Source organism: Erinaceus europaeus, chromosome 9, assembly GCF_950295315.1.
Source record: "Erinaceus europaeus chromosome 9, mEriEur2.1, whole genome shotgun sequence".
In the NCBI taxonomy this organism is placed as follows: Eukaryota; Metazoa; Chordata; class Mammalia; order Eulipotyphla; family Erinaceidae; genus Erinaceus; species Erinaceus europaeus.
The window spans coordinates 77242151-77257852 of NC_080170.1; the positions used below are offsets into that span (position 1 = coordinate 77242151).

The 15702-nt window shown below is 39.9% G+C and overlaps 1 protein-coding gene across 26 annotated transcripts in view; it reads right to left on the reverse strand.

Annotated features, from left to right (window-relative positions):
* The window catches only part of KALRN (kalirin RhoGEF kinase), an 866834-nt gene that overhangs the window by 366817 nt on the left and 484315 nt on the right, over positions 1-15702 (reverse strand). For all 26 annotated transcript variants that reach the window (XM_060198227.1, XM_060198226.1, XM_060198224.1 and 23 more), the window contains exon 13: positions 11797-11971. In XM_060198227.1, the coding sequence (XP_060054210.1) occupies positions 11797-11971 (175 nt within the window). The remainder of the gene's footprint in view (positions 1-11796; positions 11972-15702) is intronic.

The window sequence follows — 15702 nt, forward strand, 5'->3', positions numbered from 1 at the left end:
TGAAAACAACAACAGAGACCTATCGGATGACTTCAAAAGAAAGAGGGAGAAAGAAAGTGAGTGGAAGAAAGCATTCTTCAGGACATAATAGCTGATAACTTCTCTAGTCTAGACAACATCAAAGACATAAAGGTTCAAGAAGCCCAGAGAGTGCGAAACAGAATTAATCCAGACTTAAAGACACCAAGACATATCATATTTACAATGGAAAGGAATAAGGATAAAGAAAGAGTCACCTACAGAGGAAAGTCCCTAAGATTAGCAGCAGAATTCTCCACACAAACACTACCTGCCAGAAGAGAATGGCAAGATATCTATCGAGTGCTCAATGAGAAAGGCTTATAATCAAGACTACTGTATCCTGTTAGACTGTCATTCAGACTACATGGAGTCATAAAAACTTTCTCAGAGAAGCAACAGTTGAAAGAATCATTTATCACTAAGCCTGCCCTGAAAGAAGTTCTGAAAGGTCTCATATAAACAGTCAGACCACCAAAAATATGCCATAGATCAGAATACTCTAAAACTCTACAAGAATGGCGTTAAGATATCTTCAATCTTTGATATCAGTAAATGTCAATGGCCTGAATTCACCTACTAAGAGGTACAGAGTAGGAAGATGGATCAGAAAACACAACTCAACAATATGCTCTCTACACGAATCCCACCTAACTCAACAAGACAAACACATACTCAGAGTGAAAGTATGGAAAAGTATCATACAAGCCAACAGCCTATAAAAATGGGCAGGAACAGCTATTCTCATTATCTGACATGATAGACTTTAAAATAAATAAAATTGGGAGTCGGGTTGTAGCTCAGTGGATTAAGTGCAGGTGGCGCAAAGTGCAAGGACCTGCACAAGGATCCTGGTTCAAGGCCCCAGCTCCCCACCTGCAGGGGAGTCGCTTCACAGGCAGTGAAGCAGGTCTGCAGGTGTCTATCTTTCTCTCTTCCTCTCTGTCTTCCCCTCCTCTCTCCATTTCTCTCTGTCCTATCTAATAATGACGACATCAATAACTACAACAATGAAAAACAACAAGTGCAACAAAAGGGAAAGTAAACAAATATAAAAGTAAATAAATAAAATTTAAAAAGATAGGGATAGACACTACTTAATGCTCAGAGGATCAGTCAATCAAGAGACATAACAATTGTTAACATCTATGCACCCAATGAGAAGCCATATAAATACATCAAACATCTACTGAAAGAGCTACAGCAATATATTAACAGCAACACAGACATAGTAGGGGACTTCAACACCCCACTCTCTCAACTTGACAGATCAGCCAGGCAGAAAATCAATACAGAAATGAGGGAGCTAAATGAGGAGATAGAGAAACTAGAACTATTGGACATTTTCAGAGTCATTCACTCCAAGAAACTGGAATACACATTCTACTCAAGTCCACATAGGTCATTCTCAAGGTCAGACCATATGTTAGGCCAGAAGGACAGCATCAACAAATTCAAGAGCATTGAAATCATCCCAAGCATCTTCTCAGACCACAGTTGAATTAAACTAACACTTAACAATCAACAAAAGATTAGTAACAGTCCCAAAATGTGGAAGCTCAACAGTACACTTCTTAACAACTACTGGGTCAAAGAGGAAATAAAGGAAGAAATCAAAATGTTTTGAGAGTTCAATGAAAATGAAGACAGGAGCTATTAAAATATTTGGGACACAGCTAAGGCAGTACTGAGAGGGAAGTTCATAGCCATACAAGCATGCATTAGGAAACAAGAAAAAGCACAAATAAACAGCCTGATTGCACATCTTAAAGACCTAGAAGAAGAAGAACAAAGGAACCCTAAAGCAATCAGAAGGATAGAAATAACTAAAGTCAGGACAAAAATAAAAAACTCTGAACATAAGAAAACCATACAAAAGATCAACGAAAGTAAATGTTGGTTCTTCGAAAGAATAAACAAAATAGACAAAACTTTAGCCAGACTCACAAAACAAAAAAGGGAGAAGACCCAAATAAACTGCAGCATAAATGAAAGAGGAGATATCACAACAGACATCGCAGAAATTCAAAATATCATGTGAGACTATGAACATCTGTATGCCACCAAGCTAGAGAACATAGAAGAAATGGACGATTTCCTAGATACCTAAGAACTTCCAAAACTAAGTAAAGAGGAACTAGATAACATGAACAGACCCATTACAGAAAATGAAATTGAAAAAGCTATCAAAAACCTTCCCCAAAATAAAAGTTATTGACCAGATGGTTTTACAAAAGAATTCTACAAAACCTTCAAAGAAGAACTAATACTCTACTTTTAAAAGTCTTCCAGAAGATTGAAGACACTGGAATATTTCCTTCCAGCTTCTACGAAGCCAACATTGCTCTGATACCAAAACCAGACAGGGACACAACCAAAAAAGAAAACTACAGACCAATATCTCTGATTAACATAGATGCTAAAATATTAAACAAAATTCTAGCCAACTGGGTACAGCAGTATATTACAAAGATTGTTCATCATGACCAAGTGGAGTTTATCCCAGGCATGCAAGGTTGGTGTAATATATGTAAATCAATCAACGTGATCCACCACATCAACAAAAGCAAGACCAATAGATGCAGAGAAAACCTTTGACAAAATACAACATTCCTTCATGATCAAAGCACTACAAAAAATGGGAATAGATGGAAAATTCCTCAAGATCGTGGAGTGTATATATAGCAAACCTACAGCTAACATCATACTCAATGGTGAAAAACTGGAAGCATTTCCATTCAGATCAGGTACTAGACAGGGTTGCCCACTATATCACCATTACTATTCAACATACTGTTGGAAGTTCTTGCCATAGCAATCAGGCAAGAGCAAGAAATTAAAGGTATACAGATTGGAAGAGAAGAAGTTAAACTCTCCCTATTTGAAGATGACATGATAGTATACATAAACCCAGCAAGAAGCTTTTGGAAATAATCAGGCAATATAGTAAGGTGCCAGAATACAAAATTAACATTCAAAAGTCAGTGGCATTCCTCTATGCAGAAAGTTAGAAGAAGTTGAAATCTAGAAGTCAATTCCTTTTACTATAGCAACAAAAACAATAAAATATCTAGGAATAAACCTAACCAAAGAAGTGATAGACTTGTATACTGAAAATTATGAGTCACTACTCAAGGAAATTGAAAGAGACACAAAGAAGTGGGTAGATATTCCACGTTCATGGGTTGGAAGAATTAGCATCATCAAAATGAATATACTACCCAGAGCCATATACAAATTTAATGCTATCCCCATCAAGATCACAACCATGTTTTTGAGGAGAATAGAAAAAAATGCTACAAATGTTTATCTGGAACAAGAAAAGACCTAGAATTGCCAAAACAATCTTGAGAAGAAAGAACAGAACCGGAGGCATCACACTCCCAAATCTCAAATTGTATTATAGGGCCATTTTCATTAAAACTGCTTGGTACTGGAACAAGAACAGACACACTGACCAGTGGAATAGAATTGAGAACCCAGAAGTAAGCCCCCACACCTCTGGACATCTAATCTTTCACAAAGGTGCCCAGACTATTAAATAGGGAAAGCAGAGTCTCTTCAACAAATGGTACTGAAAAAAAATGGGTTGAAACATGCAGAAGAATGAAATTGAATCACTATATTTCACCAAATACAAAAGTATATTCCAAGTGGAACCTGGGTGTTACACTAGAAACTATCAGATACTTAAAGGAAAATAATGGCAGAACCCTTTTCCGCATAAATTTTAAAGACATCTTCAATGAAACGAATCCAATTACAAAGAAGACTAAGGCAAGTATAAACCTATGGGACTACATCAAATTAAAAAGCTTCTGCACAGCAAAAGAAACCACCACCCAAACCAAGAGACCCCCTTACAGAATGGGAAAAGATCTTTACATGCCATATATCAGACAAGAGGCTAATAACCAGAATATATAAAGAGTTGCCAAACTCAACAACAAGAAAACAAATAACCCCATCCAAATATGGGGAGAAGACATGGACAGAATATTCACCACAAAAGAGATCCAAACGGCCAAGAAACACATGAAAAAATGCTCCAAGTCTCTGTCAGAGAAATGCAAATAAAGACAACGATGAGATACCACTTCACTCCTATGAGAGTGTCATACATCAGAATAGGCAGCAGCAGCAAATGCTGGAGAGGTTCTGGAATAAAAGGAAGCCTAATGCACTGCTGGTGGGAATGTAAATTGGTCCAACCTCTGTGGAGAGCAGTCTGGAGAACTCTCAGAAGGCTAGAAATGGACCTTCCCAATGATCCTGCAATCCCTCTCTTGGGGATATAACCTAAGAAACCCAACACACCCATCCAAAATGATCTGTGTATACATATGTTCTTAGCAGCACAATTTGTAATAGCCAAAACCTGGAAGCAACAATAGATGGGTTGCTGAACAAGCTGTGGTATATATACACGATAGAATACTACTCAGCTATTAAAAACGGTGACTTCACCATTTTCAGCCAATCTTGGATGGACCTTGAAAAATTCATGTTAAGTGAAATGAGTCGGAAGGATGAATATAGGATGATCTCACTCTCAGGCAGAAGTTGAAAAACAAGATCAGAAGAAAAAACAATAGTAGAAACTAAACTGGAATTGGCGCATTGCACCAAAGTAAAAGACTCTGGTGTGTGGTGGTTAGGGAGAGAATACAGGTCCAAAAAGGATGACAGAGGACCTAGGGGGTGCGGGTTGTATTGTTATATGGAAAACTGGGAAATGTTATGCATGTGAAACCTATTGTATTTACTGTTGAATGTAAAGCATTAATAAAGAAATTAAAATAAATAAAATACTAGAAAAAAAAAAAAAGAAACTCTGATGCCTAAGGTTCCAAAGACCCAGGTTCAATCCCTTGTACTACCATAAGCCAGAATTGAGCAGTGCTCTGGTAAAATAAATAAATAAATAAATAAATAAAACCTGTATATAAAAGAAAAAAGAATGCAGCCCTAATTTTAAACATTTTGCCAAATACATTTGTGGTAACTTTCACTTTTAGTGTGGGTGCCCTATGATCTTATCTCAGGTTACATTGTGGGAGCTGTGCACACCATTATGATTGACTAACAGGAGTTCAGTGTGGCATTGATATCAATAGTTGAGGAACTGTGCTTAGATTCCTCACATATTATGGAAGAGGTCTGCTCTAGTTTTCAATAATCCCCAGGAATTCTGAGTATGAGGCTCAAATGTCTTCCCTTAGTGAAGTAGACCACATCTATGTCCTGTAATGATAGCTCCTGCCCTGGTTTATGTCAGTTCCAACATAACTCTCATTACAGAAATGACCTCAGTTTCACACTGAATCTTCTCCAGAACATTGTTCCTTGTCCTCAGAGTGAAACACTAGTTGATATTTGAAATAAACTCATCACACTAAAAAAATAACTCCTGCTGGTTCAAGTCCTAACAAAGTCCCAAAACCTAGATATAGGCCAGGTCCCATAAGATAGAGCATATGTTTATATATGTATCTATAAATTAGGGCAAAACATGTACCTAAAAGCAAAAATACACAATAATCTTTAGTGAGTCAATATCAAGTTCATAATGAAATAGTGTCCACTTAGACTTAGATACCCTCCTCACCTACTTCCTATTACAGTTCTCTCACTCACTCCAAAGCTAACCTTAGCAAAGCAAGGACTGCAAATGCTGAATAAAGGCAAGAGACTGGCATACTTTAATGATGACTCTTTAGTCACTATCAGGCCATTCCACCACCTGGGGCCCTAATTGGGGAGCCCTGAGTCTCCCAAACAGACTTGATGGGCCTAGACCTCATATAAATCCCTCTCTCCATTGTTTCCAGTCATCTCTATGGTAGAGAATGTTCCATCCTCTGAAGGGTGGCTGGACAACATATTCTATCGTCCACCTGAGGAAGATGGGTTGATACTGGGGCAGCATGGAATGTTCCTACTCATGACCACAGAATGTGAGCTCAGGTCTAGAGGGATATAGAGGTCACACAGGCTCCTAAGCTAATTATGGGCCCCAGATCACATCAAATTGATGGGGTTTATAGTAATATTTATACCCCTTTGCCATATTAGGGAGCTACTCTCTTCCCTGATCCAGCTTTCTGGTCCTTTTTTCAGCCATGACATCATCTCCCCAGACAATAACTAGGATCCACCTGCACATCAAATTTCAGGCTCAGGGAAAAAAAAAAAACACAAAAAACTAGTATAGCCATAGTCCCTTTGGAAATTAACTAAAATATGCCTACTAGCTATCTACAGAATGGAGGACCCCCCTCCAAGTATTCATCTGCACTATTCCAGCCTTTAGGTGCATAATTGTCCAACAGTTTGTTTGGCTTTGTATATTAACTCTCTTTTCAGCTACCAGGTTCCAGATGCTAGCATGATGCCAACCAGACTTCCCTGGACAGACAACCCCACCAATGTGCCTTGAAGCTCCGCTTCCACTCATGACACTGTTATTACTATCATATATGTTCCTCTCCTTTTCCTCCTCTCTCTCTGGGTGCTGATGGAACTGGAGTTCAGAGCTCTTTTATCTTCTTTCTCCTATCACTTCTCACCTGCTGTGAGTATGGATCAAGGTTGTTTTGGGGGTGCAGAAGGTTCTGGCTTCTGTAATTGCTTCTGTAATTGTCAAGATTTCCTCTACCTCGGATGATATGCAGCAAATTTCTAGGCTTTGTTACAACCCCAATATGAGAAATATAGAAAACCTTATAAAACCTGATTCTTCCCATGTTCAGCGGGGAAGCAATTACAGGAGCCAGACCTTCCACCTTATGTGTACCATAACAACCCTGGGGGAGTCAGGCTGTAGCGCAGCGGGTTAAGCGCAGGTGGCGCAAAGCACAAGGACCGGCATAAGGATCCCGGTTCGAACCCCGGCTCCCCACCTGCAGGGGAGTCGCTTCACAGGCGGTGAAGCAGGTCTGCAGGTGTCTATCTTTCTCTCCTCCTCTCTGGCTTCCCCTCCTCTCTCCATTTCTCTCTGTCCTATCCAACAACGGCAACAACAATAATAACTACAACAATAAAACAACAAGGGCAACAAAAGGGGATAAATAAATAAAATAAATATAAAAAAATTAAAAAAAAAAAAACAACCCTGGGTCCATATTCCCAGAGGGATAAAGAATAGGAAAGATATCAGGGGAGGGGATGGGACACAGAGTTCTAGTGGTGAGAACTGTGAGGAGTTATACCCCTCTTATCCAGTGTTTCCTTTTTGTAAATAAAAGTTTAAAAAAATCTGATTGTCACTGCTTAAACCAGAGGGTACAAATTAAATCACTATATTTTACCTCCCTTGTTTTATTAGGCATGATTTCTAAACGTTTGCTCTCCTGCCTATCACAATACCTCCTCCCTCTATGAAATCCACTTCTGTATTCAGGTCAGGAGTAGGGACTCCTATATATAAACAAAGACTGAAGGACAAAAACTCTACAATTTAAATCTCAAGCTCCTTTACAACAACACTTAAATAGGATTAAATTTTAAACTGTTTGCTTTATAGACAGATTGTTTTAATGATTTTTTTGCATATGTTTTGAATAGTTTTTCAGGAGTGGAAATGAGCCTCCCAGAAGCACTACATGCAATTCACCATAAGTGCTACCTCAACCGATATCTGGGGTACAACTAAATGACATTCTGGAAGAAAGCAATAATCTACCCTCAAAACCACATCCCTCTAATCAAATAAAATTTAAACATACAAATCCTCAGATTCTTTTATGTTAGGCATTTTTAATGTAGAGCTGGAATGACAGGAGACTAAACAAAAAAATGTAACAGAAAAACACAATGGGTCAGGTGGTAGTGCACTTGGTTAAGCACACATTACCTTGCGCAAAGACCCAGGTTTGTGCCCCCATTCTCCATCTGCAGGGGGAAACCCCATTAGAAGTGAAGCAGGTATAGCAGGTATCTCTCCCTTTGTATCATCCCTCCCCTCTCAATTTCTCTCTCTCCTATCAAAAAAAAAAAAGTTCACTGGAGAGAGGTGAACTCATAATGTTGGTACCAAGTCCCAGCAAAAATCTGGAGACAAAAAAATAAAATAAAAAAAATCACCATACCTGCTAACAGACTGTTCACTGTGGACATATTTACTTTTAGTGGGTGAAATGCCACCAAGGAAGGATTGTTGGGGAAGCTGGGGTCTACACTAGTGGAGTCAAATGTAATCTCTAGTTATTTTTGTATCACTCCAAATAACTAACCAATAAATCATAAGCATCTTTCCTTTATTTCCTCTGCTGCCCTGGATTTATGATGTTTACCACATTCACACTTTGCTACATGTCAATATCTCTTCTTTTTCAAGGGCATTTAGATTGTTCTTTCAAAATATGTTTTATTTACTGTTACTTATCAAATGGAAATTCTTTTAAATGTGGGTATGAGATAAATTAGAAAGTATAAGTTTTCCTAAATTATGGAAGAAATTGGAAGGGTAATGAATATAGATTTGTAGTTGAATGTTTTTCTTTGTTCCAGAAACTGTTGAGTAAACACTTTATCTCTAAGTATGAAATTATAGTCATCTTCAGGGAGGCAGGGGTAGACATGTGTTTACAGATCACATAAGAGTAACTCATAATGAAATAGTGTCTACTTAGACTTATATACCCTCCTTACCTACTTCCTATTACACTTCCCTTACTCACTTGAAAGCTAACCATATCAAAGCAAGGACTGCAAAAGATGAATAAGGGCAAGAGACTGGCACACTTTAATAATGACTCTTTAGTCACTATCAGACCACTCCATCATCTGGGGCCCTAGTCGGAGAGTCCTGAGATTATCAAACAGACATGATGGGCCTAGACCTCGAATAAATCTCTCTCTCCATTGTTACTGGTCATCTCTATCAGGAACAACACAATAGACTGCTTTGTGGGTCCCCATAGGACCTTGCACTCAATGTGGATCAACAATGGCAGAGAATGTTTCACCCTCCAAAGGGAGGCTGGACAACATATTCTATCGTCCACCTGAGGAAGATGAGTCCTGAAATTGAGGCAGCTTGGAACGTTCCTATTCATGAGCACAGAATATGAGCTCAGATCTACAGGGATGCAGAGGTCACATAGGCTCCTAAGCTGAATATGGGTCCCAGAGCACATCAAATCAATGGGGTTTACAATCAACAATATTTATACACCTTTCTCATATTTGGGAGCTACTCTCTTCCCTGATCCAGCTTTCTGGTCCTTTTTTCAGCCATGACATCATCTCTCCAGACAATAACTAGGATCCACCTGCATATCAAATTTCAGGCTCAGGGAAAAAAAACAAAACAAAACAAGTATAGCCACAGGCCCTTTGGAATGTAACTAAAATATGCCTATTAGCTATCTACAGAACGGAGGATTCCCCCCCCCCCCCAACAAGTCTTCATCGGTACTATTCCAGCCTTTAGGTCCATGACTAGTCAGCAATTTGCTTGGTTTTATATGTTAACTCTCTTTTCAGCCACCAGGTTCCAGATGCTAGCTAGCATGATGCCAACCAGACTTTCCTGGACAGACAACCCCACCACCAATGTGTCCTGGAGCTCCAATTCTCCAGAATCCCATCCCACTAGGCAAAGAGAGAGACAGGGTGGGAGTACGGATCAACCTGTCAACACCCATGTTCAGTAGGGAAGCAATTACAGAAGCCAGACCTTTCACCTTCTGCACACCATTATGACCTTGGGTCCACATTCCCAGAGGGTTAAAGAATAGGGAAGCTGTCAGGGGAGGGGATAGGATACGGAGTTCTCATGGTGAGAACTGAGTGGAGTTGTACCCCTCTTATTTTATGGTTTTGTCAGTGTTTCCTTGTTATAAATAAAAATTTTTAAAAAGAGTAAGGCATAGGAGAGATGACTACTTTTAGAATTGCTTTTCCTTTAAATTTCAGATTCTTAACATAAACACTTTTGGTCTCAGGACTGAAGAAAAGTCTATCATCAGGAGTGTTTTATTTGCTTTTTTTTTGACAATAGGGTTATAATAATTTCCAGCATTATGAATCCACTACTGCCAATGGCTTATTTCCCCCTGTTTTTCTCCCCCTACCATTTCATAGGACAGGGAGAAACTGAGAGGGGTAGGAGGAGGAAGATAGAGAGGGAAAGACAATTGCAGACCTGCTTCATCACTCATGAAGTATACTCCTTGCAGGGGAGGACTCAAACCTAGGTCCTTGTATGGTAACATGGGTGCTCAGCTAGGTGCACCACCACCTGTCCAATGAGTTTTCTTTGCTTTATTGATTTAAAACAGGTTTACAAAAATTATAATATATAAATATAAACTTTTAGGGGTGTAGTTTCGTGTGTATGTGTGTGTGTACACAATTCACTGCACCCACCACCAAAGTTCCAGGACAGTTTGCTAGTCTGTGTGCTACTGGAATTGAGATATGACAGTAAAAAATAATAAATAAAAGTAAAATAAATAATTTTCCTTCCAAATCAGTTCAGTGGAGCCTCCAAAGATATTATTGGAAAGATCAGTATTAGAAATGCAGAAATCCCAACTCCAAGGTGACGGTTTAGAACACAAAACAACATTGTAATAAATGGTGGCTAGAGAATATGTTTTCCCTCGTACTACACCAGGGTGGAGCAAAGAGAAGACAATGCCTTTATTTTAACCCTCTATTATTCCTTAAAATGAGAAACTGTGTCAAGTGTTAGAAAGTCTCACTTTAGAAATCCAAAAGGCTTGGCTTTAGTAGAAAAGAAGCAGAAAGGAAAAAAAAAGTTAATAATGTGGGGTAAACATTATTAGTGCATATTACAAAGAGGACATAAATACCTTATAGTGGCCTTTCAAGAATGAACAGAGAAGCCTGCGAAACAAAACATTAATGGCTTTAACACCAGATTTCTTTCGTTTTTGCCTCCAGTGTTATTGCCGGGGCTCGGTGCGCCACGAATCCACTGCTCCTAGAAGCCATTTTTTTCCTTTTTGTTACCATGGTTGTTTTACCATTGTTGTAGTTATTATTATCCTTGTTATTGACATTGTTGTTGTTGGATAGGACAGAGAGAAATGGAGAGAGGAGGGGAAGACAGAGAGGGGGAGAGAGAGATAGACACCTGCAAACCTGCTTCACCGCCTGCTTAGCAACTCCCCGGCAGGTGGGGAGCCGGGGGCTCAAACCGGCATCGTTCCTCCAGTCCTTGCAGTTTGCACCACGTGTGCTTTGCCGGCTGCACTATGGTCCGACCCCACCCTCCCAGCTTATTTTCTTAGTTAGCAAAAAGCAAACTGAGGATGCAGATTTTTCTTCCTGTTACTCCTCACTGAATGGCTGCTACATGATTTCACCCAACCCCTGACCTATGGTCCTCATCTGAGGAGAGTTATCTCGTTATCACACATACATTCAAGAATCTGTAGAATCCAATGAGTATACTTCAATGATCAAATAGTCAACTTTACCATCTTTCAGCAATCAAAGGATAGAGTATAATAGACATGAGCAAAGAAATTTATAATGAAGTAAAGTCAAAACAAAAATTGAGGGTGCTTTGTTTGACAGCAGGGGTGCTAAAAATAATGTAAGATGGACTGTTAGTTTGTTGATTTCCAAAAGGATATCCTTGATACATAATCCCCTCTAATTACATTAGGCTACTGCCCCAAATTTTCTTTCCAGTTCTAGGACAGCAGGCTTGAGTAGGAAGCTGGCCACTCTGCAGGCTTTTGCAGTACTGCCCTTGTTCTCCCTCCCTATCACCACCCAGCACCCTCCTCCATCTTCTACCTCAATAGTATACTGCTCAAAGATGCGTAGCTGTAGGAAGATATCCAGCTTGATTTTCCGCTCATGGAACAGCTCCTCCATCTGCACTTGGGCATCATCCAGTTGCTGCAGAACAGATTCTATGTGGCTGATGGAACTACTGTGAGGTGTCTTGTTGTTGCACACAGCCGAGTCCCTGTGGCAAAGTGGAAGAAAAGAAGGGAGGGACCTTGCCATATTAAAAGGGATAGAGGAGAAGAGGGCCTTCATCCTCTGAACAAAGTATTATATTTGTGAATCAACTGAGACATTCAACTGTGAGTCTTGGTCAAACACCAAGTGTCTGGCACTTTTTAGTAGGTAAATCAAAGGTTCATGTCTCCTCTGGGCTTTACAACATAATAGCTTCTAGACTAGCTGTTATCTTATTCCTCAAACAGAGTTCTGGAAGGGATGAAATGAAATAATATATGAGAAGGATGGTGGCACACCTAGTTGAGCACACATGCTACCATGCATAGGGACCTCGGCTCAAGCCCCAATCCTTCACCTATAGGGGGAAAACTTCACAAGCATTGAAGCAATGCTACAGGTGTATCTCCTTCTCTCTTCCTCCTTCCAATTTCTCTCTGTCCTATCAAATTAATGAGGGAGAGCAGGCAGTAGTGCACTGGATTAAGTACACGTAGTACAAAGTGCAAGGACCCACACAAGGATTCCACCCAGTTCAAGCCTCTGGTTCCCCACCTGCAGGGGTGGCCACAGGTCTGCAGGTGTCTATCTTTCTCTCCCCATCTCTATCTTCCACTCCCCTCTCAATTTCTCTCTGTCTTATCCAATAAAATGGAGATAATGGCTGCTAGAAGCAGCGGATTAGTGGTGCAGGCACCGAGCCCCAGTGATAACCCTTGAGGCAAAAAAAGCAGGGGGGAATAGTTGAGGACTCATCATGCAGGCATTAAGCCTCAGCTATTACTATGGTGACAATAATAACAATGATAGAAAATGGGTTCTCAAAAGGATAAAATACTAGAGAAACAAAATGACTGTGTGTATACAAATATATATAGTTTTAATACACATACGCAAATACATATATCACAACACATAAGGATAGACAAATTAAAGGCATATGGGAAAAATCCTTCTGATTTTACCTTGCAGGATTATTGTTAAAGTGAGAGTATGTCTTCTAACACCTTCTAATATTATGTCAAAGTTATGGTCTGCTGTTATTAGATGACCTTCAAACTATAGTTGGGAAAGCATAGGTTCTAGAGGCTGCCAGCCTGGATTGAGTCCTTGCTCTAACAAATAGGAGTTTGTGGTCTTAGGAAACCACCTTCCTGAGCACTAGTGTGAAGCAGACCTAATATAATAGTTTCTGTGCTGCTCACTCTTAGATCTACTATCAAGTAAGATTTTATGTGTTAATATGTGCTGTGATCAGTAATGTGCAGAGTGGGTGATTACCAATCTTGAAAGGACTTTAGCAAAGAGTCAACTGCTGATGAGGCTCAACTAGGGAGGTGGAGGGGTTAGGCACAAGAGGTTGGGATAGCTGAAACTGTTTCACAGAAGATAACACTCTGATTGGGGCTTTGGCTTTATAAAAAAATGGGGGTCAGCTGGGGCCCTATTCCGGGAGACCTGAGATTCCCAAACAGACATGACAGGCCTAGACCTCAGATAAATCTCTCTCTCCATTGCTACTAGTCACCTCTATCAGGAACAACAAAAATAGACTGCTTTGTGGGCACCCATAGGACTTAGCCCTCAATGTGGATCAACAATGGTAGAGAATGTTCCATCCTCCGAAGGAAGGCTGGACAACATACTCTATGCTACACCTGAAGAAGATGGGTCCTGAAATCGAGGCAGCTTGGAACGTTCCTACTCATGACCACAGAATGTGAGCTGAGATCGACAGGGATGCAGAGGTCACATAGGCTCCTAAGCTGAATATGGGCCCCAGAGCACATCAAATCAACGGGGTCTACAGTCAATAATATTTATACACCTTTCTCATATTTGGGAGCTACTCTCTTCCCTGATCCAGCTTTCTGGTCCTTTTTCCAGCCATGACATCATCTCCCCAGACAATAACTTATATTCACCTGTATATCAGATTTCAGGCTCAAGGGAAAAAAAAAAACCTAGTATAGCCACAGGCCCTTTGGAATGTAACTAAAATATGCCTATTAGCTATCTACAGAATGGAGACGCCCCCCCAACTTTTCATTTGCACTATTCTAGCCTTTAAGTTCATGATTAGTCAACAATTTGTTTGGCTTTATATGTTAACTCTCTTTTCAGCCACCAGGTTCCAGATGCTAGCTAGCATGATGCCAACCAGACTTCCCTGGACAGACAACCCCACCAATGTGTCCCGGAGCTCTGATTCCCCAGAACCCCACCCCACTAGGGAAAGAGAGAGACAGGCTGGGAATATGGATCAACCTGTCAACACCCATGTTCTGCGGGGAGGCAATTACAGAAGCCAGACCTTTCACCTTCTGCACCCCATCATGACCTTGGGTTCATACTCCCAGAATAGGAAAGCTATCAAGGGAGGGAATGGGATATGGAGTTCTGGTGGTGGGAACTGGAAATTGTGTGGAGTTGTACCCCTCTTATCCTATGGTTTTGTCAGTGTTTCCTTTTCATAAAGGGGGGGCATAAGGTGGTGCACTGGGTTAAGCATACATAGTATGAAGCTCAAGAACTCCATACAAGGTTCCCTGTTTAAGCCCACAACTCCCCACCTGCAGGGATGGGGATTGCTTCACCAGTGGTGAAGCAAGTGTCTATCTTTCTCTCTCCCTCTCTATCTTCACCTCCTCTCAATGTTTCTCTGTCTTATCCAAAAAAAAAAAAAAAAAAAAAAAAGAAATAATCGTCATGGGAGTAGTGTGGGCACCAAGCCCCAGAGATAACCCTAGAGGCAAGACAAAGAAAGAAAGAAAGAAAGAAAGAAAGAAAGAAAGAAAGAAAGAAAGAAAGAAAGAAAGAAAGAAAGAAAGAAAAGAAAAGAAAAGAAACAAAGGAAAGAAGAAAGAACTCTGCCTAGCAAAGAAAACAAACTCAGCAGAGCATGGTGATACACTATAGAAGCAACCAAGAGATAAACAGATCGCACTGCTTAGAGAGGGAAAATACTGGTGAAATTTCAAATAAATCATTATAGTGGGGAAATTATGAAGGTTTCAAAGTTTAACAGTCAGAGTAAGATAAAACCCTAAAACGTGAAGTAAATAGGTACACTTGCACATCTTGATTTCTTACATAATTTTAGAAATTAGAAGATAAGGGAAAGATCACTAAAATTCTCATCACTAGATTCTGAAAACTTGACCTTTCAGCCTGTATTTGTGTCAGAATTAATGGTACTTGAGTTTACACTATCTGTTTGTGAATGGAGTATAAGACTAGTTTGTCAATAACTTCCCTATCACTCACAGAACTCATAATTTCTACCTTCTTACCCTGGTCTTTTGAGGCATGACACCCCACCATTTCATGGCAATCCCAATTATGAGAAAAATAACATGAGAGATATACTCAATATGCATTTTTTCTGCTACTGGAAGAATATGATTATTCTATTGCTCTTCTTTGTCTTTCTCCTCCAGTATATAGATTCTTTTTTTTATTACTTTGGCCCCACCCCCCAGTATATAGGTTCTTAAAGAATCAGTATGATTTATGACCATGTTGCACAACACTCATATCAGTGTTATACACACTAGGAGTCATGAAAGTGATGTGAAGTAGGTATCTCAGAGATTAATGTGTGTTCTGTTGTGTGCGAGATGTCCTTTTATAAATTTTTTAAATTTTAATTTATTGGATAGAAACAGAAAGAAATGGAGAGGGGAGGGGGAAATAGAGAGGGAAAGAGACAGAGAGATACCTGTAGCCCTGCTT